This window comes from Taurulus bubalis (assembly GCF_910589615.1).
Source record: "Taurulus bubalis genome assembly, chromosome: 15".
NCBI lineage: Eukaryota > Metazoa > Chordata > Actinopteri > Perciformes > Cottidae > Taurulus > Taurulus bubalis.
Genome location: NC_136603.1, coordinates 14,861,104 through 14,885,258, shown reverse-complemented (window position 1 = coordinate 14,885,258; position 24,155 = coordinate 14,861,104). Strand labels below are relative to the sequence as shown.

The 24,155-nt window shown below is 44.6% G+C and overlaps 1 protein-coding gene across 1 annotated transcript in view; it reads right to left on the bottom strand.

Moving 5' to 3' along the window:
- Positions 1–9,037: 9,037 nt before the first annotated feature.
- Positions 9,038–24,155, bottom strand: part of igsf3 (immunoglobulin superfamily, member 3) — a gene marked incomplete at both ends in the record, with an annotated part of 60,048 nt that continues 44,930 nt past the window's right edge. The window contains 4 exons of the mRNA XM_079230327.1: positions 9,038–9,288; positions 9,825–10,271; positions 12,145–12,555; positions 22,788–23,213. Coding sequence (XP_079086453.1) covers positions 9,038–9,288; positions 9,825–10,271; positions 12,145–12,555; positions 22,788–23,213 — 1,535 coding nt within the window. The remainder of the gene's footprint in view (positions 9,289–9,824; positions 10,272–12,144; positions 12,556–22,787; positions 23,214–24,155) is intronic.

Here is a 24,155-nt window from a genome sequence, read left to right as displayed (position 1 = left end):
TAATAATGCAGCATATGTCTTAGAGGCAACTCACGGACCAGTTGAAATATTGATGCCTGAAATCTGTATTTTCATTTCAACGTCACATATAATGGCAGATAATGCCGTCATTTCTGCTTATCCGATCATGCGTTGGAGAGCTTCATACAGGGTTTGTGTATAATACATGCGTTTGTGCATCACGAGGGAATGTCCTGTGACTTGTGTTCTAACAGAGGACGACAGGCGTTTTGTATGCCAGTGTCACTGCCGCCTCGCCAAGACAGGGACACAATTCAATGTGAGGGAGCAGACAGCACCTACACATGGAGCACACTCCTTCAGCCATGTCGCAGTCTCATCACCAGTTAATGACAGTTTCTCTCTGCAGATCACCTTGCACTGTTTACATGCCCTCTGGTGATTTATTATGACACTACGTATGCAGAGAGGAGCAGCATGGTGATAGGAGCAGCATGGTGACAATGAAAGAGTTAAGTGTATAGTGGATGTTCATACAGGGAAAAGCACAGGCATATCTCACATGCTGGGTCCTAACTTATACATCAAAGTCAGCCACGAGAGGCTGTGGTGCTATGGCAACCATATCCACAGGTACTGTCATTTGCGGTTAAAAGCAGTAATAGCTTGGGGATGGCGGGGACAGAGAGAAGAATAGTCAGATAACTATCAGCACTTGGCCTTTCCTTCTGATCACATGTGTGAATCCCTACGTCTTTCACAGCATGCACACACACACAAACACACACAGGGAAGGAGAGAGAAAGAGAGAGAGAGAGAGAGAGAGAGACGGTCGAGACGGAGATGCACTTCCTCCTCAAATATGATAAGTATACTCAAATAAGAGAAATATACGTAAACCAGCTCAGCTCCCAGGTCTCTGGTTTCAAAGAACTAGATGACAGCTCCAAACTAAGCATTATTCTGTGAGAAGGCAACACAGCGCATATTGCCTCACAATATATTCGGTATTATCACAACCTGAGGGACAGTGAGTGACCAACACACACGCACGCACACACACACACACACACACACACACACACAATCATTAATCATTTTATTGTATCAAGAATGTTGAGAGAGAGAGAGCGAGAGAGAGAGCGAGAGAGAGAATTTACTGGAAGTCCAGAAAAGATTGTATACCAGAAATGAGTCAAACAGCCATCATGTAGAGCTTTTGATCTTCAGAGCAGTGCTGTGAGGGAATGTCTCAGTGCCTGGCAGAGTGTGCAGACCTCAACAGAGGACCACAGGTTGAACAACCAGACAGTGAAGGCAGTCAGATCACCAAACAGCGGGTCCCTTGATGGACCGCAGGAGCTGCGACTCACTCACAGGAACACAGACCACGACGGGAACCGCTCTACGTCTGGTTTGAGAAGGTGGAAAAATCCACAACAAGAGATTTTACACTGATACCATAATCTTCACGATCATGACAGTTACATCACTGAATGAGAAGCCCTTGTGTATAATACGCTGTAAAATATTCAATGGGCTCATCCAAAGATAATGTTTGAAGTAGCTGTTTTTCCCCAGAGGAAGATGTTTTTTTACATTTACTCTCCCTATTTATTTCTTTTATTTCCCTTTCTGCTGCCATTCATTTTGTTCCTTGTATTGCTGTCTGTATTCTCTTTGCCTCCATGAATCACCCTTCCCCCTCTTTAGGATCATTATATAGTAGAATTTTATCTTTCTACTTCTCTCCTCGTCTTCAGCACTAAAGGCACATTAGTGAAGACGCTTTGCCCTCTCATGCTCATTCATAATTACTTGGGTTCCCAAAGGAGAACAAGATGCACATCGCTGATTAGCTCACTGATGTTACCACCTTTACTTATGCATAAAGGCCTCATCCTATTGAGTGTGCGTAGTCCTATTAACAATTAAAAAGTAACTTGCTTAGAATAATATTACATAAAATCTATTTTCTTTGCCCTGCAGCAAGTACAGCATATACTGTCCCCATGATGGATAACTGAGCTGTGATTCAAGGAAGAGTGCCAGTGTCAAAGGGCAGCTATCTGCCCTGATGCTGCTTCTCAGCACCCTGTTTCCTTTACTGCTGTGTAAAATGCTTCAAGGCATATACTATGATGGTGTGAACATATATTTTCTTCCAGATTTTAATTATTCATTTGCTTGTATGGATTTCTTACAATACAGCTCAACTCTACGTAGCATGTCCAGGATGGATTCAAGGAAATCAAAGTCAGTTCTTTAACAACGTGGCTGTGGATGAAAATATTGGTCCATCCACCACTTTGTTTGAGACTTAAATATCTCAACAATTACGCAGACCGTAATGGTCCCCAAAACATAAATGTTATTTTGATGGTTGACTCTCTGAATCCTTTTCTAGCAACACCATGGTGATGATGGATTGCTAGGGTATCTTGTACAGACATTCATGTCCCTGAATCTTTGTTCATCCCTGAACTGTTTGTGTAGCACAACTATTGGTTCAAAATATGGATTAGTTTACTAGTCAGATTTATGATACCTGCAGATGTCTTTTTGGGTGGCTGTAGCTCATGGGGATGAGTGGTCGTCCTGCGACCACAAGGTAGCCGGTTTGATCCCGTCTCCCAATAGTTCGCATGTCGAAGTGTCCTTGGGCGAGACACTGAACCCCCAGTTGCTCCCCGGGGTGCAGCAGCACACTGCTCCTAAATTTCTATGGACGGGTTAAATGCAGAGAGCAAATTTCATGTATGTAATATGACAACATAATAAAGTTTTAAATTTAAAACTCAATCTCATTCCCACCACTGAGCTGGATGTTGTGCTTGGTGTTAAAGCAAAACATTAACACACTCATTTGGTGAACTTAGTAAACAAAACTGCGAACCATAAGAATGTTAGCATTGTCATTGTGAGCATGCAACCATACCACACAGTCAGCATTTAGCATCCGGAGCGGTTTACTCTAGTCTTGATTAAAAATGCCTCAGGGATTGTTTCTTCCCCACATCTGGTGCTGTTCACTGAAGCTTCCTCCGGTAAACCAACCTTTAGATAGTGATAAGTCCTACATGCACTGACCAAGCTCGAGATTAACTTGAGTGACAAAGGTCAGGACGAAACGGCCTTGGAAAATGTCCCCTAATAAATTATACATTGTAGCAAGGGCATCCCACCGATCATGTATTTAAATCTTCATTTACTTTCCCATGAAAACAAATACAATAATGAATGCCTGGAACAGTTAATTAGGTCTACATCTAAATCTCCAGGCCCCTGCAGGGCCTCAGAGAATAGGGAGACTAAATGCAGCTCCCAGGGGAGCGTTGCTTTAGTAGCAACCTTAGCATCAGTTTACTCCATTGTAGGGAGAGCCAGTGGAAGCACACACAATGTTAGTGTTCATCAATTATGGATAAATTGAGAATATTCCAGTGTGTGAATCAGTTTGTGTGTTTGTATATTTGTGCATGTTTTTAATCCATAATGAATGATGCGTGGGACCATCAGGGTTTTTGTTGTTTTTATGTTAGTAGGTGTCTTGTGTGTTTTTTGCTCTATGATGAATTATGTGATTCACTTTCCATGATAATCAACACCAAACTCTTCCAATGAACAGCCTTAACTAACTTAACTATAATACAACTATTTATTCCTTTTTCCCCCTGCATAATTTACACAGATCACACAGCCCTCGATAGTACTGACTGCTGCTAATACATCAAGAGCAAATTGCAGTACCATTTGCATCAGTACAGGTGGTACATCTGTTTTTCTACTTTACTTAAATCACGTGGAGGAAAACCAGTGCACTACTCAAGATGTGATGTTACAGTTTGTGTAATAACAAGATTTCTTACTGTTCTTGTTGACTCACACCACAGTGAGTCATACCACACAAAGCATCATGTGGAATCATACAAAGGTGAGTTCAAAAAGCTGTGCACTGGCCTCAACAGACTAGTCACACTCCACAAGCTGTTAATTTAGTAGCTCTGCTACTAAATTGTTTTTTATGCTGTTCATCTGTACCAATCTTTATGGATTTTTCTCTCCGTCTTTGGTATGATGCATCCAAGCTCACCAGTGAAAGCAGAAGACGGCATGTCCTGTCCTTGCATTGTCTGCAGCGCCTCTTCTCTCACTGGCAATACATCATAATCTATTTGCCTGACTGCTGCCCTGCTGCTCTGGATCGTTAAGTACTGTCTGCCTATGTGTGCCCTCTGGTGTCTGCATCCGCATCAGCGAGGACCATCGATTTGTGAGTGTTTCTTACTTTTATGCAAAACAGATCTTTCCTCATATAGGGTGTTTCAGAAAGTGGGAGACAGAGAACAAGGAATCGGGTGAAAAGTGGGACAATGCTCAAAGCTTGAGGATTCAGTGTTTTCTTTTTTGCATCCTGTGAAGCTGTGACGGAGCTGACTGACAATAACATCAGCAGTATCAGTGTGCCTGCTATTAGCGCCAGCAGCATTTATACAGTTTTAAATGTGGGGACTCTTTCAGTCAGGACAGATTGTTTTGTCAAGAATCGAAAACAAAAGCTCCTTCAGGGGAACTTGTATGCACCACAACCCAGAAAACTTTCCAGTAACTCCACAAGCAAAGCACCAACCTGATTTTTCTCCCAGTGAATTCTGTTTTCCCTTTAAGACACCATGATTAATTTAATGGTTGGCAGCATTTGTTCTGGGCTTCATTGGGTATGCGTTCATCAATATGAGTTAATATGAATTCATGGGAGAAGGAGTCAGAAAGCAGTTTATGAACGCCATGGACCGGTGGAAGACTGCAGCGTAATGCTGTGGAGTTAGGCGGGTATGTGTGTGTTTAAGAGAGAGGCAAGAAGGGTGAGCAAGTCCATCTGCATCGGATGAGTTATGAGTGGCAAGATGTGATTTGCTGAGGTTGTCAAAAAAGTGCCTGGTTAACTTGCAGGAGGCCCTCTAAGCATTATTTATCCCCTGACATGCTGACCCAATCCTTCTCTCTCCCACACACACACAGACCCACCTAAACATGCGGCATAAATACACCCTCACGTAGAGGGGCTCAGAGGTCCTCGTCCAACGGAGACTCAAATAGACCCTGCCGCCTGCAGGGCATTAACCTCCAGTTTATGGTCAAAGCAGAACCAGATGATTTGGAAGGGTGCTGGGATGTATTTTACTATATCAAGGTTGAAAACTGGATTGATATGTTGTCCAAGTTGGTCTCCAATTCATCTCCAAATACAAATGCAAAAGGCATATAGTTGGAAGGAAAACAGGAAGATGCAGTGTATGTATTTTATTGCAATAAACTGACAATAGCAAAGTGCCTTTTTAATGGCCTCGATGGCAACTATTTGATAGAATAACAAATGAAAAAAAAAAAAACCATGGCCATATAAAAAAAAAATACATCACTGAAAATAAAGCACCACTGGCTGAACTGAAAATATCACCACAAACTATGTTACACCTAAATCTGGAGCCAGCACACAGCCAATACATGCAGCTCTCAAAACGCAGCTACAACACTGTCACGTTCGGAGGAATCTTGGGAGGCAGCTATGGATGGTATTAATAATATTACAACCCCCGAAAAAACACCACTCATGAGTTCAACTGGAAAGCCCCAATGATGGCGCTGTGACATGATTTTCATGACTTAAATGTGTAAGATTATGTGATTTCAACACCGAGGCTGAAGCAGCTGTTCAGTGGCATCATTTCCCAACCTGCATCTCTGGGAATGTTCAAGATTTATAAAAAAAAGGTAATCATTCAGCCAATAAACACGCTCCTGTTGCTTCTTTTTTGATTATAAATAAATGAAATTAGCTCCCTTTTACTAAGTAATAAGTTGTCAAATCACAGAGGAGCTTTCCAACAGGTCCATCAATTATTCCTCGTGATACGAAATTTTTTTTTTTTTTCACAGAATGGCTTCCGTGCGGTTTTAATAGATATACACTTTAACTTGCAGTAGCATCACATCAAGTAGTAACAGGAAGCTAAAGACTATTTATAATTGAAAAGGAGAGGTAGTCCACCCACTGACTATTGCAATTTAATGAGGCGACCTTTCAACTAAGAAGGTCTTTGTCATGCAAACATCCGTATGTGAGAAATACAAACAACATGTACAAAGAAAATAACAACTCCACCTGCAGCGGGAAGTTCACGTACAACACTATCACACTCTTTTTTTTCTTACACACAAAATGTGTATTTTACAGTATATAATCGCAGGCTACTCACCAGCTTTAGTTGCCGGGTAAGGTTATGTATAAGGGATTACTTTTTGGCTTATAGGAATTATTTTAAGCATTGTGTAATTGTAGCTGGAGTTTTCATTTTATGTTTCTTTTCTCTGGATGTTTGACACGGTAAGACTCTTTTTGGAAGATTTTAGAAATGTTGCCTCATTAAGCGCGTGTGTCACTCGTCTTTGTCCATTGTGTGCCGCTTTCGTCTGGCACCTCGTACCCCTTGACAACACTTGTAAACACGTGGCTAATGAGTGGACTGACAGCTAGTTGATGGGCACTCTTTGAAGACATTGATTCATCTCGTTGCATGTGCATTACATTTCTAACTCCCCTGACTAAATATCGGCAGCCTTACTCAACACGGAATAGTGGGCGGTCTACTTGAAATGGACCGGTTTCCTTGAAAAACAGTGAAGGAAGTTGGAATCTCAGAACTTGGTGGTTTGTGTCAGTGTCAGCTACGTACATTTTGCTTCTTTTTTTGTTGACATAAATCTGTTTAATGAAGTGCTGCATAAAAGCAAACATTAAAAAGACAAATATGAGCAATAATATTAAACACAATCTCCACAACAGCCATTCTTGAAACAGATTACTTCACAGGTTTCAAAGGGGCATCTGAAATTGGCAGTCAAATATTGTAAATGACGACAGACTAGGCTTTTTGTTGACTCTTGGCTCAGGAAGTCGGTGTCTGGGGGGGGGGGGGGGGTTTGGGGGGGCACTGCTTTGTCACACAAACACAATGCTTAAAGAGTTCAAAGTTTACAAAACATCAAAATTCCTCCTGCAGTATTGTCATGCAATATACATGTCGACACGATTTGAGACGAGTTTCTCATGTCCAGTCTGGCAGTGAAAGGGTTAGGCCCGGGTTGGGGAGAGGACTTCACGCCTCTCCTGGCTGATGCATTCCAGGGAAGGTGACACAGATTTCCAACCCTTCTGCCTCGCATCCGGGGAGCCGAGGATGACGCCTTCAGCCACAATCCGTGATCAGAAGACGTTGGAACGGTTCGGTTTCAGCAGTCTTTGATCTAACGTCCCACCTCCGCGTTACATCACATTTCACTAAATAAACGCGACTCAAGCAAAAAGCATTAAGTGAATCCATTTGTGTGACTTGTCTGTTCAACTATTGTACATGTAAAGCCACAGTAATCTTCATTATAGGTATAGATATACAGTGTTTTGACACTGACCAAACTTGACAATCTGGTATGAAATGCTACAGACTGCAATGCGCAGGACAAATCTAGCATTTCTACATCTATCACATTGCCAACACACAGGCTATTGACATAATCTACTTGGTGCAGTTGCCTGGCAACACAAGCAGCAGAGTTCTTAGAGAATTTCAAAGCAAAAAAGAAAAATTTCCAAAGCTATGCAAAGTAGTAAAAAAAACAATAAATAGAAAAATCTTTAAAATAAAACACAAAAGTCAAACATTTGCCCCCGGCCGTCTTTTTGTTTTCTTATAATGTGCAGATTACATTTTAAAGTGTTTTACTACACATCTACACATATAAATCTCCAGTGTGGCTTTTTAACAAATAAAAAATAAAAAACCTTTACAATTACATTTGCATCTTCTGATATCTTTAAAGACAGGACGGAGCGGTCATAATGGGCAACTTAAAGAAATGTGCAGGAACTTAACTTTAGTCAGTAACCCCAACTGTGTAATCTAAGCAGGACAATTCAACTGATTCAACATGAGTGTAAAAATGTCCCCTTTGTACTCGAGGTCCATAAACCCACAGCGGGAGCCACGCAGACATATTTCCAATCTGCTTCAAAAACCAATCAGCTTTCCGACTCACTTGAAAACTTCAACCATCAGCTGCAGAGAACAGCATGGAAATAAGAAATAAGTCTTGGCACTGGAAAGAAAAATCTCTTATGTAAAAGTACATATATCCTCAGCAGGAGAGCGCTGTTCATTTACACCCCACCATTTCTAACAACCCTCCCTCTCTTTTTCTTGTTGTCTCTTCTGGGCGAGGAGGAGGGCAGAGAAGAAGAGGAGAGCGGTCTCTCGCTAAGGCCAGAGTGTCTGGCAGTGTTTAGGTGGCGCAAGAGCACCGCTTTCTGTCTGCCAAGGCAAATTCATTGTGGAGGCAGGTGGGCCAACACACATCCTCACTTAGTACACAGACTTGTGTGTCCGTGCCTTTGTCTCTATGCAGGCTGCAACCAAGTCATCAGCTACGGACTGAGTCAGTGGGCGCAGAGAATCACTATGGCAACCAACATAGTGGGCCGGGCTGTGGCTGCTCTTGGATCAGAGCAGAGACTTTTTTTTGGCTTCCACTCAGTGTCGGAGTCGATTATAGAGTTCCTTCTCTTAAATGTTCTTCCCGGATTGGCCAATGATCTCAAGTGCAGAGTTTTTTTTTTTTTCTCTTTCCCTCTCTCTCTCTCTCTTGAAAAATAGACACATATTCAGAGTAATAAAAACAAAATGCAGCTATGAGTTTGACAAAACAAAAACAAGAGACGCTTTTGATACTCTCTTGTCCTTCAAATCGCACTCGCACAATTTAATGTGCTAACATGGCACACCTATTCTCACACACACACACACACACACACACACACACACACACACACACACACACACACACACACACACACACTAACGTAGTACAATAGACAGTCACCAGGGTAGGGGTTGTTAAACTGACTAATTCAACACATCAGTGAACGACAGTAAGGTCTGAAGGTGGAGTCCAGATCTGCTCCCTGACATTGTGTTGGCTGGATCCTCGGTGTGCGTGAGGCAGGGGGGAGGACCCCCGCTTAGTCGACCGAGCCGGGGTGCAGGCTGAGCGCAGGTGGGTCCAGACAGGTGGGGGAGTAACTGAGGTGAGGTTCTTTAATCCACAGCAGGGGGGCGCCGTTCTTGCCCTCTTGGCTCTTGCTGTGGTTGCGGCTCTTGTAGCGCACAAGCAGCACGGCGATGAGGAGGATGCCGAAGATGGGGAAGGGGTAAAAGAAGACAAAGTAGAAGAGGGAGTCGTTGCTGCACACCACTGACTGGAGGGTGGACACTGTTGACAAGAGAACAGACGAGGGTTAGTTTTCCACAGATGTGAGTATTCAGGTTTTCCTCACTCATTTAAGCATGTGGAATGTACTTCTTACAGTGAACAGACACTGGTGAATAAATCAGTTTGACATCTTTAGATCAGAGCACTACTTTTGACACCATTAATCACTCAGCGTTAATGCTTAACTGAGCTTCATCCTACCTTTAAAATAAATGCTGCATGTGGGGAAGCCAGATCATCCAAGGATGACATATGGAGTATCTGATAGCTCCTTAATTGGCCCATAATATTCTCTAGTTATGTATACTGTAACACAGAGGACCTATTAGGATTGGGCAATATGACAATAGTGAGACGAAACATCCAAAGACGCAGCAGTTAATTACATCTTGTGCTATCTGTGAAGAAGTTCCCCGGTCTTAAATTGCCTGTATAATTTTAGAAGACAGCCATTGATACAAGTATATTTTCGTCACAGTGTTCATTTTCACCTGCATTCAGAGAAGCTTTGAGGATTTAGATATTAAAGGACTTACCTTGTTGCATTACATTGACGATAGTGAACCCAGAGTTGTTGGTGGCCAGGCGGTACCATGCATTACGGGGGTTGAGGAGCCACTCCTCCACATGGCAGTAGTACCGGCCCGTGTCTGTCGGCCGTGCTCCTTGAATGGTCAGGCTGTACTGGTCAGAGGTCATCCTCTCAAACTGCAGGCGGGAATCTGGTCCCGGCTCCTCTCTGGGGCAGTTTCCATTTCCAAACACGGCATCATGGCCGATGGAGAACACACACTCTTTCTTTTCCTCGACTGGCTGTTCCTCATCCTCCTCATCTTCCTCATCTTCGGGACGCTCCACATACCAGGACACGGAGAAGCGAGAGTCTTTGGACGACTGGGAGGGAATGCTGCAGCCCAGCCGGATGGAGGCAGACTCTTTCACCGTCACGTTTGACTCCAGTTCCTCCACCTGCAGTCGAATCTCTGCAGAGGTCCGAGAATATGGGAAAGAGAAACAGATGGAAATGTATTGATATGGACAGTATTTCTTGGGGCACAGCAATAAAGCACCAAATCCCAATGTTTAGTCAATTTTACATTAACTGCGAGTTTTCTGGAAAACAACTATTTGATTAATGAATCAGGGAATGAGTTAAAAAAATAATTGGCATCTATTTAGATAAGCGATTGATCGATGCCAAACATTTAATGGTTAGAACTTCTCAAATGTGAGTTTTTTACAGTTTGTCTTGGATGAACAACATCTGAACATCTTTGTTTTGGACAGTCGGACAGACAAAACATCCGGTTTAAAGCCATCTAGGACTCTGGGAAATTGAGGCAGGCACTTCCACTTTAAGCTTCAAATTAACAACACACACCAGCAGCAAATGGTTCAGCAAACAGGGACACCAAACTTTCAAAATGTGTAAACAGAGTACAAAAATAAATAAATCCCACAGTGATGCCCACAGCTATCACCAGTCTTTCAGCTTTCCAGCAAGGTTAGATCCTACCCTGAGGCCAGCGTGTCTGTCTGTCTGTCTGTCTGTCTGTCTGTATGGCTATGCTACAACCCTTTAGGGGTGGTACAATGCCCCAGTTTCACTGCAGTTAAAAAAAGAGAAAAAAGATGGCAGTAAAGACCTGGCTTGCTTTGGCTGCTCACACACACACAGTTTGGAATGGTATTCTTGTTAAAGCAAAACGAGAAGCAGAAAGGACAGCAGGAGGGCAGGAAAAAATAGGCGAGTGCTGGCACACATCTCCGCTCATCCATCCTCCCGACAGGCTGATTTCTGGATGCGTTCCTGGGTGAATGCATTTTTTAGCACCTTTATGAATATCCATGATAATTATACAGCATATTCTATTAATCATATGTACATTTTTATGCATCATGAAAAGAAAAAACCTGCATGGTCATGTATACTATAATCCCAGACCACTGGTGAGCTTCCACAAACAACCAAGTGTTAAGTTCTGAAGGAGAAATTAAACATGCAACTAAAGCATGAAAGCAATCAGTGTCTTACACAAAAAATGTCAACAATAAGGTGAACATATTTCCAAAGCTATGCATGTATATGGGTGCCGTCGCTCAGTTAATTGTTTGAGCAGTAGCAGCTTTACCGTCAACATAAAATACAAGCCTTTTCTTTGCCCCACTGGCTTGTGACCAGATGTTTGGATCCTCACATTCAAGTTGGACAGATGCCATAACAGGGATTTCACTCTGCATTATAAACAGGACACCTGAACAGATGAACAGCGCTCTCAGAGACGTCTGTAATGAGTCACCCGTAGCTGGTGTGTGGAATAGACTCATGTGAGGATGGGTTGTAATCATCCAGTTGCATTTGGGGGAGGTTGATTGTATAGGAGCCGACGGAAGTTTGTAATTACGAATATGTGAATATGGGCTCAGGGAAAACGCAGGACGGAAAAAGAGTGTGCTTAAGACTACAGCCGTGAGGTAAGACATCAGTGTTTGGGTGGTGGTGAGTAGTTACATAATGAGCTTTGAGCGCTCTGAAAGTTTTTGAGTACTGGACAAGAGCATTAGGTTGTCCGTCTGAGCCCGGCTCTGCCCTCTGGCATGGCATATAAGAACTGGCATGAGTTCAACCCACTTCTTGCCACCTGAGCTCTGCAGGACAGGTGTATAGTCATCAGAGCGAGACGGCCTTGAGCAGAGCATGTGGGAGTGGTGAGAGCAAAGCGGGGGATGGGTTGACAATGTCTAAATGGTCAAAGCAAGGCAGCATGTGGGGCGAAAGTGACAGCTGCTGCTTCCCTGCAGTGGGAATAGAAAAGCATTTGTTTAAGAAAACAGCATTTCTGACCACTTGCTCACCTGGCTGTCTGACCAGAACCTGTGTGATCCCAGAGGACTCCCGGGAGACTCGATACCACGCTCCATCTGGGTCACTCAGCCACTCTTCCACCAGGCAGTAGTACGTCCCAGAATCGCTGATCTCGGCCCTGTTTAACGTCAGCACATAGAGACGGCTCGACAGCCTCTCGGCCTGTACTCGCCGCCGCAGTCTCTCCTCCTCTGCGTAGGCGCCGTACTCAAAGGCCCCCGAGCGCTCAATCCTCAGCAGGAGCTCATCAGCTTCTGACCCGGTCGCACGCCGCACGTACCACAGCACAGCGTGCTGGGAGTCCTGGCTGGTCTGGGAGCTGATGGAGCAATTGATCCTTACGCGACTGTCCTCCAGGTACACATGAGACTGGTTGGTCCTTTGCACTCGCAGCTTGCTCTCTGTGAAGAATTAGGAGATGGAGGGGGTTCAGGAGGGAAGGTAAAAGAGCAGACCGTCATTCCTTTGGGTGCAGGAGAACGTGAACACTGGTGACAGGTACACAATGCAATTTCAGTTTTGTGACAGACGACCTGTAGCTGGGTTTATTTCTGGTGGCAGCAGGGCAGGAAAAGATAGTGCTGTGTGGGTGGACGAGGCAGGTGACAAAGACAAAGAAAGAAATACGAGGGAAAAGGGGAGGAAATGTCAGGCAAATCAAAGCTAAGGGGATGGTAGGTCTGTGAGCATCAAAGTAGAAATGTAAGATAAGATGTAGAACAGCAGAAGAAACAAGGGTGAAGGAGAGGGGGGTGGATTGTAAAGTTCAGCTGTGAAAATTATTCGGTAAAATACACACACAAAAAGCACCGCAGGAGGTCTGATAGTCTGCCAAAAACAGGAGGACGAAGGAACACATTCAAATAAAGTCAAGCAAGGATGGAAAGAGAGCAGATAGGAGAAGGAGGAGATGATAGAGAAGTGTGACTGAGATGTCAGGAAGCAGCTGAGGCTGCCCAGAGTGCTGTGACAGGATTGGTTACAGTGACATCGGTTGTGGGATGGGATTAGCTGCAGGTACATCAGGTGTGACCACGGCCAGGGTCTTGCTGTCAAACGCTTGGGGGGGGGGGGGATTAGTTCAGCACAGAGAATGTAGAACACACACACTTTTTTTCATGAATAGATAAGATTAGTTTTTAAACAATTGTAATCTCTGGTGTATTTACCTGCTCTCAAACACACACCACACAGCTTGAACACATGTGGAACAATCACACGTGTGCATCTCTATCAGCAAATCTCACCATCTTTGACCGAAGCAATAATGATTTGATTGGTAGCACTTTCTAGTGTTGGCACACTGGCATCGAGCCACAATTTGTTTGTTGGCTGAGGTCAAATTGGGGAAACAAATTCCCTTAATTGATTGCAGCAGCAGGCATTGAATGTCCTTCTTCCATCCCTTCCCACACAAACGAGAGATGAATACCTATTTTAGGGTGAGAGCCCCGATTCTGCCAGAATTGTTCAGATAAAAAACACACACACAATACAATTCATTGTATATTAATCAATAAAAACATAAATACTTAGGATGTTTCAAGTGCCAAAAGCTCTCACCAAATGCTTACTTAAATTCATACTCTCCTTCGTGTATTCGTTAATCAGACCGTTTCTGATTTGGAGATGTGAATGCATTTGATTTTGACAATATTCTTGCACGGCTTGTGTTTCGAAAATCTTGGCTTCTTTTGCCAAATGAAGAAGGGTGTTTGTGGAAAACTGTATTATTATTATTGCTCAATGTGAGGTAACCAAAAAAAAGTATTTCTTTGGAGATTGGTACGCCAACTCTGGTATTGTATTAGTGCAACACATTTCAAAGGATATCCAGCCTTGGTCAGGAATATGCACATGTAAAAACATGTTTTGATTGATTTATTGGCACAAATCTGACCCAACACAAAACACTACATCACATTTTCATCTCTACGCTTCTCCCGCATCCTTAAACAACCCCTTTGTCTCCCAATTGTGTGTCCGCTCCTAGCTCACGCATTGCTATGACTGACTGACTGATTGACTGCCTTGGGTCACAGCCATCTGCCCTGGAAACCTCACAGATGCTCAAATGATAGCAGTTTGTGATTCTGCATGTTTGCACTATGCAAACAGTATGCACACATTTGGTTGCATTCAAAAGATGCATGGCTGCAAGGCATCGCCAGACCACCCTGTACAGGCAAGCATCTGAAATGAGTCATTAACATCGCCTCGGTAACCACTAGAGACTTGGTAGGGAGCCTGACAATCTACCCATCCGGAATTACTGCCGAGCCTGCGGAATCCTGGCAATCTTTTTCTTTTTTTCATCCAGGAGAATTACCTCCGAACCTCCTGAAGTGGAACCATGCAGGATTGGATTGGCACAGGACAAAGCAATTCTCTGCCATTCCCATTTGAAGTTTGAATCCGCAGCAGGAGAAAAACTGGGGGCTGAACGCCTGTTGCCGTACATCAGTGTTTACAGAAATGCTTTTTCAAAGGGAAAATAGGCTAATTATTCAAGCCCTATTAGGTAGCTTCATGAGCTAATACAAGTTATCATAACTTAGCACTCACTCAAGCAGAGTGAGTGGGACAAATAAAATGGAGGAACAATCGGCAGAAAGGCGGAAGGGAAATGGGGTCTTTTTAAGTCTCCACCTCCTAACTGCTCTTGCTGTGAAATGCCTCCGTAAGAGAACAGCGACTTCACATACCAGCCTGTCACATCCTCTGACACGTGTCCATTCCCTCAGAGAGTGAGGTTTCCTCCTTCAGCAACAGCACAGCATTCGTCCACAGTCGCATCTTCTGATGCAAACAGCAGAAAATTCTTTGTGGTGTATATCATTTGGTATATGTGGCACTGATGAGGGCATATTGTTGGAATAGACCGAGCGTAGGAAGCCTGTTCAATCATACATAGTTCACAAGGCCGCTCATCATGTGTGTGAATTCCCTCAACAGCGTAGTAGTATTGTGTTAAGTGTGCGTCAGGCCGTCAGCACCTATTCAAAGTGTCATCACATGTTCTTTGCTATTGTGTTTTTTAATGAGCCTCAAGGGTGAATCCATAAAGTAAGACAAATCCCTAATTGGAAATAGTATTCTCACTGTTTTGCTTTAGTTCACGTGACAGTCAAAACCTGCCCTGGTGAGAATTAAAGTGCATGACAATTTTATATGTGCCAACCTTTACCTCCTCTTTTTTGTTATGTTGAGTTTATTTTCTCCACAGAGAAAAAGGGCAACAACTGTGTCCCATTCATAATCAAACTCAATTTTTAGTTTATCCTCGAGCCTAAATGTAGACAGCCTCTCATACACATCACCTGCCTCTGTGGTTTCCAGGGCAACCTTGTCTCCATGAACAACGTGGCATGGCTAAGATACGTCGTTTAAGGACCTTATTTTCTCCAAAAGAAAGGGCAGACCTAATTAAACAAAACCAGAGCCTTTCGTTTACATCACCAGGCATGATTAAATACACATTTTATTAAGTCACATTATTGGTCTGCATAATAATAATAAAATAATAACAATGATAATATTATTAATAACAATAAAAAAACAATAATGATACCAATAATAATAAGCAATGATATGAGGTGTATCTAGACAGAGTTCCTCTTTCCCCCTTAAGTATCTCAGCTCCACTGGATGCAGTTTGCGGGGCATGTAGTGTTATTAAAGTACACACACACACACACACACACACACACACACACACACACACACACACACACACACACACACACACACACACACACACACTAATTGGCTCATTGAACCCTTGTCTCGCCTCCTTCCCTTAGGTGCCCAATTTGTCTCGTTTAATAGCTACAGGAACTGCAGAGTTGAGACAAAACTGTCTGTATTCCTTTTATCAATCAGTGGAGGTAAGTACACAAAGGCTCCGAACGGCAGCACACTTTTGATAAGGAAGACAGATAACAAAGTACACCCTAAACCCCAAAAGCTTTACCAGCAACACACAACTGTTGTTCATGAAGCATAGCAGATGAAAACACATTTGAGTTTGGGGAGAGAAGGCGTGTGCAGTTAAGGATGCTACTGTGGCATGTCAGCGCACACGCACACACACACACACACACACACACACACACACACACACACACACACAATGTTAGGACTTCAAAGGAGCTAGTAAACTGGTAGTAAACTAAGGAGGAGAGATTGTAAATCAAAGAATGTTATCCTTTATCCTTTATTCTTTGGATAGAGAGGATTACATTACTTTCCATCTCTGTTTTATGCTGCTGCTCAAGGTAAAGTCTTTTAACACAAGCTCCAGACGTTCGGGTTGAACTCACTTCTCCTTCATCACGGTCTTTGTTTTTGACCAATCACCAAACCTTTCCTCCCTTCTGTGTTACCCTTATTTAGCCATGTCTCTCCTGATCACATTCTGTCTAATCGCCTGACACCAACATGAATATTCAAGAAGACTCACCTGTGGGTTCCTGAATATGTATGAGGCCTAAATTAAGTGCGAACACTAGAGGTGCTGGTGGGGTCTCTGCCTAACATTTTGGCTTAAAAAAAAAAAAGAAGAGTTCTAATTCGTACTTAATGACCACTGAGCTGACATCCTATCCACTGGGCCACAGATGTAATGCTTCCACTTAGTTAGAGGAGTCCAGAGTGGCCAGCAGACGGGGAGAAAGAGACATACAGAGATGAGAGGGGCGAATAAAAAGGAGAAAGGTAGACACAGAGAGAGGGATGACATTCTTGGAAGGACACATGATGGGAGAAAAGCAGGAGAGTTAAGGGATATATCCCTACACTGACTGGATATCCACAAGCACCGACCAACAGAGAGCTGAGGAGTGAGAGTGAGTATGCAGGGGGAGAGAACGAGCCTGGAAAAGATGAGAGAGATGTAAAAGACAGAAAGTGAGAACATGCGCCTGGGGGGATTTTGGAAAGCAGCAGGCAGTCGCTCCAGCTCCACTCCAGAGGACTTATAGTCTTAATGGCTGCCTGCTCCGCCTTTAGCGTTAGCATTAGCACAGCCATGGGCTAATCCACGGCCAGGACCCCAGCATGTCAGGACTGAGGGCTTTAGACACGCCCTGATCCCCTGCAGGACAGCTTACTTTGGTTTGCTGCTCCTTGCCAACCTCTTCAAGTAAAAACACGAAAACACAGACTCACAAACTGCTGCACACCCCGGCCCATCTGGACCACTGTCATGGACAGAATCGTTCGGAGCGGGCGGCTCGTCAGAGGCATTGACGAATGGGGTTCCCCTGACTGAAAAGCGGCTCCTTGGCCGAACTGGAAGCCTAATTTCAATGCTAATGACTGCGATGTATCTATGATCCCATTGTGTCAGAGGGATATTACCACTCCTCATTACGCTCCTTTCCAACTCCCACTACAATATCATTAAGACTGGTCTAATTATGGGGATCTGTGCACGTAACTGAAGCCGTGAACACACCAAGACAGAGCCACACGCACACGCGCACACACACGCACACACACACACACACACACACACACACACACACACACACACACACACACACACAACTTTCCTGCTTGCCTGTCTGTTGGAGAGAGTGATTGCTGAATGCAGGTTGGCCCAACGGGAAAACGGATGCACAAGAGAGGGTGAGACAGAGGGTCAGGGCAGGGCAACTCTGGGTAGATTAATGGCCCAAAAGAAGCTGGCATGGTGGGGAGAGCCTAAAGACATATTGGATGGAGTCGTGCGCCTGCGTGCATGCTTGTGTGAGCGTTTAAAAAGGGGCTCTGCCAATAAGCATGAAGCACAATATGCTCTTTAAACCACAGAGAACAGTTGTCATTCAGTTAGTGCAGGCTAGAGTCTGGTGTGTGTGTGTGTGTGCATGTGTGTGTGCCTGTGTATGTATTCAAGAGGTGGCACTGCTGAGTCTCTCCTCCACTGCTCCTACTATTAGCCACTGATTTACATGGGGAGCAGCAGCACTGTAGCTAGCGCTGAGTTACGACTTCAATTACAGCAGCAGCAGCAGCAGGACACACCATCGCGTCATGCATGCACGCACGCACACACACACACTCACAGGTGCTTAAGAGAGATGGAGAGACAACACAGAGAATCTCATTGTGTCTTCAACTTGAGCTGAATAAGGAAATGAGGCCCAGATTGGATTGGATTTGACAGAAATATGTGCCTGTGTTCTGGCATCAGAGGGAGATTGTGAGGGGTTCGCCCTTGAGAGGAAGAAGACACAGGAAAAAGAGTCTGACCTTGAGTCTGAATATCTGAAACGGGCGTGATTAATCAAAAAATCTTTCATGAAATTATTTTCTGTTTCAGTGCACCCCTTAAAGGCTCTTTATTGATCGCCCATTACAACCCAGTGGGGTTGTGTGTGTGTGCGACAAAAACACAGCAAGTGCACTCTGATCATTTGTATATGCATGTGCAGAGTAAGGTTGTGTGTTGCAGACGTACAGGCAGCCTGTACACAGAGTGCTGCCTCAGGTGAGCTTGTGGGCAAACTCAAACTCTATTAGCTGCGGCCAAAAACAGGGCACAGAAAAGATTTACAACCCCGACACGAACAATAACTGTGATGAAGCCGCTTTTGTGTGCAAACAAGCACGGCTGCCATATCCTTATTATTCATGAAATACTGACAATGCTGAAGAAGCTATTTGAAGACAAATGTAAACATAATGGAGAGAATTATGAGGAGAAGGAGGGAGGCAGGGAATTATGAAATATTAAAAAAAAAAATCACAAGAGTGAGAAAGAAGCTGGGGGCGTGCGCGGAGGGAAACATACAGCTAAGTGAGAGTGAAGGGGAAAGAAGACATTAAAAGAGACTCGTGGGGAGAGTGAGAACAAAATGTAGAAAGACAGAGATGCAGCAGGAGCGCGAGAGGAGGACATGAGGATGATAGGACGAGCCTTAATGAAGACAGGCAGCTCCTATCCGGGCCCTGATGAGCAGGAATCTCCAATCACCGATGTCACGCCAACGCTATCAATAACGGCTGGGTGGCAAGTACTTCACTGGCATGAAAGGACGGCACATGCGGCATCTGCTTGTGCCAGCCTATATTAAATAGAAAGATACCCTCAAGAACCATCAGATAGAGGGAGAGGGAGAGGGAGAGAGAGAGCATATGAGGCAGGACAAGATAAAGTAGGAGGCAAATATCCTCTAATTCAAAGAGAGATGGAGCGAGAACAAGAGCAGAACAAGAGGGGAGGATAAGAATAAGCACAAAAATTGCCTGACGTTTGATCATGTGAGTGAAAGGTAGCCAGGCGAGCGTAGGTGTGTGAGGAGAGATGAGGAGAAATTTCTAAGTGGGACACCCCTCTCCCCTCCCCTCGCCTCCATCATCACTACCAACATTCTAGCTCAGCCAATAACCAGACGGTCTTAATATCCCACTTCTCATGCCAGATGAACGCGCACAAGCGTGCACACGCACACACTCAAGTGATGAGAAAAATGTCTTGAACTCCCAAAACCATCATTAATCTAAACTCCGGTTCCATTAGGGAAGATTCAGCATAATTAGTTTTGCGTGTTTTCTGTGAATGTGTGTGCGCGTGCGTGTCGGAGTGTGTTTGTGTGTGTGTAGTTTGAGTTATGAGCAGATGATATTACACTGTGTTGTAGAGGCTGAGGCTTCCCTGGTGATCTGCCATGCTGAACATGTGTTTGCCATTATTGTGTTTCAGACAGAGACAAAGAGAAAACTCAATCAGGTGGAATCTAATATTACTGCTACTGTATGTGGAACTGGATACCGCGTGTTTATGTTTTTTTTTTTTTGTGAGCTTGAGGAGATCCTCTGCTGTGAGGATTACTATTGAATTGTGTTCTACTTAAACATAAATACACTTTTGCTCTGGGAGGACCCCCTCCGCCCTGTGCATGTTTGTATGTGAAGGAGCATGATGTGTTCAGTGGTTCTCTGTATGAAGCCTGTGGTGGATAATTCAAGCACTGGATTGCCCTCACAATGAACATAAACATATTATATGTGTGCGTATTATGTGTGCAGATAATGGTTAGGGACTCATCTAATATGACCCTTGGGACTGCCAGACAGTGTGCTGCTCATGCAATCAGGAACAGGAAGAAGACCGGGGCTGGGCTGCAGGTGCCTCACTAGTTGGCACTGACCGTCTGACTGCGTTGGGTCCCTGCTTTTATCTACATCCAACATCTTCGCTTCTACTCATCTAAGAGGCATTGGATATTGGATCAAGGGCCCCATTTCTGATGCTCGTTTTCACTCTTCGCTTTTGAAGTTCTCCAATAATTTAATGAGGAGCGTCATTCGGCATTTGCTGAAACTTCCTATGTTTGGCACATGCACGCGTCTTCCATCTGAATGCAAGATGGTGGTGTACTGCACCATCAAAAAGCTGAGAGAAACAGTTCTACTGTTGTGTTGCTGGGTATCAGGGGTGAAGTAAGCCTCTGTATATATGCAGAGTAGGCATATGGAAGCTCTCAGAGGAGCATCACAAGAAACATGGTTGCAGTGGCACTCATGCAAGAACTTAGACACGGACACATGTGTATGTGCACACATAATGCTGGTGAGGCAGCTCATACATATTGAGCAGGTACCTCTGGAAGCATGACTTAAAGCCTCTCAATTATGAATCTGGTCCGACGCTGTGTTTGCTCACACCTCATTACACACACTCCCCTTTATCCCACTTCTTTGAGAGGGGAGCTGAAAATGCCAGTCGCTCATTTAGCCAGAAGTGGTTAACATTTAGCAAAAACGGAGAGGAAAAAGCAGATGGGGAGGAGAGGCGTGTGGCAGAGGGAGACGTCCTACATGCTGACGAATGAATCATCGGGCTAAATGCAGGTCTGACTGCACAACTAAAAAAAAACACACAGGAGGTGGAGGGGGAAGAACGCCGCCTGACCGGGACCGAGGCAGGGCTCCATGAGATGAAGACATGGCTTACTCAGACTCCCGTGTGAGGTAGTGCCCTTACACACAGAGTGATCGCACTGTTATGGTTATTGATTAGCTTTCAGTCGGCAACTGATCACATCGTCACGGTAACTGATGGCAGTACCAAGGTAACTGATCACTTTGTCATGGAGACCCTGGTAAAAAAAAGAAAAGGGTGTGGGAGGGGGACCCAGTATTTATTCCCCTGCAAAATGTATGTGTGTCCTTCTGTGTGCGTGTGTGATTGTGTGTGTGTGTGTGTGTGTGTGTCCTTTTCCGGCTTCAGGATAAACAATGTAAAATGCACAAGGGGGGTAAATGAGCATTCAGGATGACAAGTTGATCTCCAAATAAGTCCTGAAGGGCCCGGGGACAATGTGTATCCTGAGTGAATGGTTAAGGTCAGGGCACAGTCAGTGAAGCAGATAAAAGCACCGTCTGTCTCTGAAGTGTATGGTTATGGGTGTGTATGTATCAGTTTGCATTCATCTGAATCGATAGCAGCAGGGAATACAAGAATGTACCGTACTTGTGACTACTTTCCACTGCCTCACTTTTAAAGTGTTATTGATCACCACAGTCTGCCTCTGAAATCAATGCGGCATCTTACTTATCCTCACCTGAACATGGAAGGGACATGCAGGCTCGCAAAGACACAAGCTTACACACATCTATTCCTGCATTGCTTTTGGTTACAAATATAATATAGAATTTTTCCAGAAGTCAAAAAATCCTCCTATCCACCTACACACCATGCTCATATTCCTCCCACCAAATCTGGCAGTTTAGGCACCATAATGTTTGCTGGACTGCTTTGAAAGCTAGACGTTTCTTTTTTATTAGCAGGATGTGTATTCGCCTCAGGCAGATTTACCTGAATAAATGAATTTTCATACTGTTGAGGCACACCAGACTGAGCTAAATTGGGTCCAGAGTGTGTTTTTGTGCCTATGTGTGTGTTTGTGTTCAGCCATTAATTGGGCTGTGTCTGAATGGGTTTTTCTCTATGTATGTGTGGAGCACAGAGGGCCGATGAGGGTGGTGTCGACAATTTAATGCCTCCACTGAGGAAAAAGGTTCAAGGACAGATCGCTCGTTCCTTATCACACTTTCTCTGTCTCTGTCCTTTGCTTCCTTCTCTTCTACCATTTTCCCCTCACTGTTCTCCTTCTTCCTGTGGGATATTTAGCAATCCATTCACTGCGCTCCATTAGGAGACTCCACCCTGCCCTGCCAACACACACACACACACACACACACACACACACACACACACACACACACACACACACACACACACACACACACACACACACACACACACACACACACACACACACTCATAAACTCCAATTAGTGTATAAACCAGAGACTAAGAGCAATTAGAGCAGGCAGACATCCTCTAAGCTCTGCTGAATCCATTCGATGTGTATGTGTGTGTGTATGTGTGTGTGTGTGTGTGTGAGTGTGTGTGTGTGTGTGTGTGTGTGTGTGTGTGTGTGTGTGTGTGTGTGTGTGTGTGTGTGTGTGTGTGTGTGTGTGTGTGTGTGTGTGTGTGTGTGTGTGTGTGTGTGTGTGTGTGTGTGTGTCTCTGAATCTGTGTTTATCCCTGTTTGTGTGCTGGTCTGTGTCCGTTCCAATTAGGTGTGTGTCTCCCTAGCAAGCAGCCACGCAGCTTTACCTGGCTGTAGGACACTGATGCCAAGCAGGTTGGAAGTGCGGTTGGCTACTTTGCTCCAGCTGTTGTCATAGTTCCTCCTCCACAGGACCGCGGTGCACTGGTATTTGCCCGCCTCGCGGCGGCCTGCCCGGGTCACCGACAACCGGAAGTTAGTGTTGGAGTGGGAGCGGTCCACTGTGGTGCGGGTGCCGAGCCCCAGCAGCTGCTCCCCCCACTGCAGCGTGCCCTCGCGGGTGAAAGTCACCAGGTCTTTGAACTCTCCCTGGTCCTCATCGTCAGCTTCCGCGCCAGCCGGCATGAAGCGCCAGGTGACGGAGGTGGGGACGCGAGGGTTGTGACGAGGCTTCACCAGGCACAGGAGGTCAAAGGAGTCCCCGAAGGTTACGGATGGCGTCCGGGATGAGGCCGACACCATGAAGGAGGACTCTAGATCGTGGAAGAAGAGGAGAAAGAACGTTAGGAAGTGGGAAAAATTGCATTTTCATTTGACTAATGATGAACACTTCAAACCTAGAGTGCCACTGATTGCATGTAATAGCGAAACACAGAGTGGGTGTGTGATTGAGTCTGTTCTTTAAAAGCTTAAAGCGCCGCAAATGATGTGGGGATTCATAATTGTATCCAGGAAGGAACTTTCCTTATGAGCATCGCCACCAAGACGAACAAAAGCCGCCTGCTGGAACAAATACAGATGGTATTTACTGCACTGACTCTCAACAAGTATTTTCCTCTATCATTAAGCACCTAAAGACAAACATTTAGCTTATGCACATGCTTGCATATGCATGCCCTACCTTGTAGCTGTATCTAACTATGAGTTTAACTGCTTGACAGCATGAGCGCCTCAAAATGAATGGGTGATGCAACAAAGACAACCCAGGGGAGAGATCTTCTCCAAGTGCTGATGTTCGATCTGCGTCCGACTCCTTGCCAAGTCTAAACTATCCTCATTAAACTAAAAACGCTCACCCAACTCCATATGTTTTTGCCAAGAAACAACTACACGGGGAAGCCAGGGAGTAGACTCCACGGCACTTTAACAACCTGGCCCTCCTGGGCCTATTGCAGGGAATTTCAATGAATGTGAATGATTGAGCTTGAATATGAGAAATATGGTTTTACACAGATATAACAAAAGACAGAGGGAGGTGGAAAGGAGAACTATTGATTGAGTCTGATTTCATCCAGATCAGATAATTCATTTCCTTGAGGCTTTGCAGATTTCTCCATTATATTCTTGTCATCAGCCATGTCACTTTGTCCCTCACCCTCTCTCCGTCCTCTGACGGCCATCACCCCCGGTGTCCTTCAGGGTGTATAATCAATGGCTTTCTGTCCAGACTTGGCTACTGCTGGGACAGCTGCCTG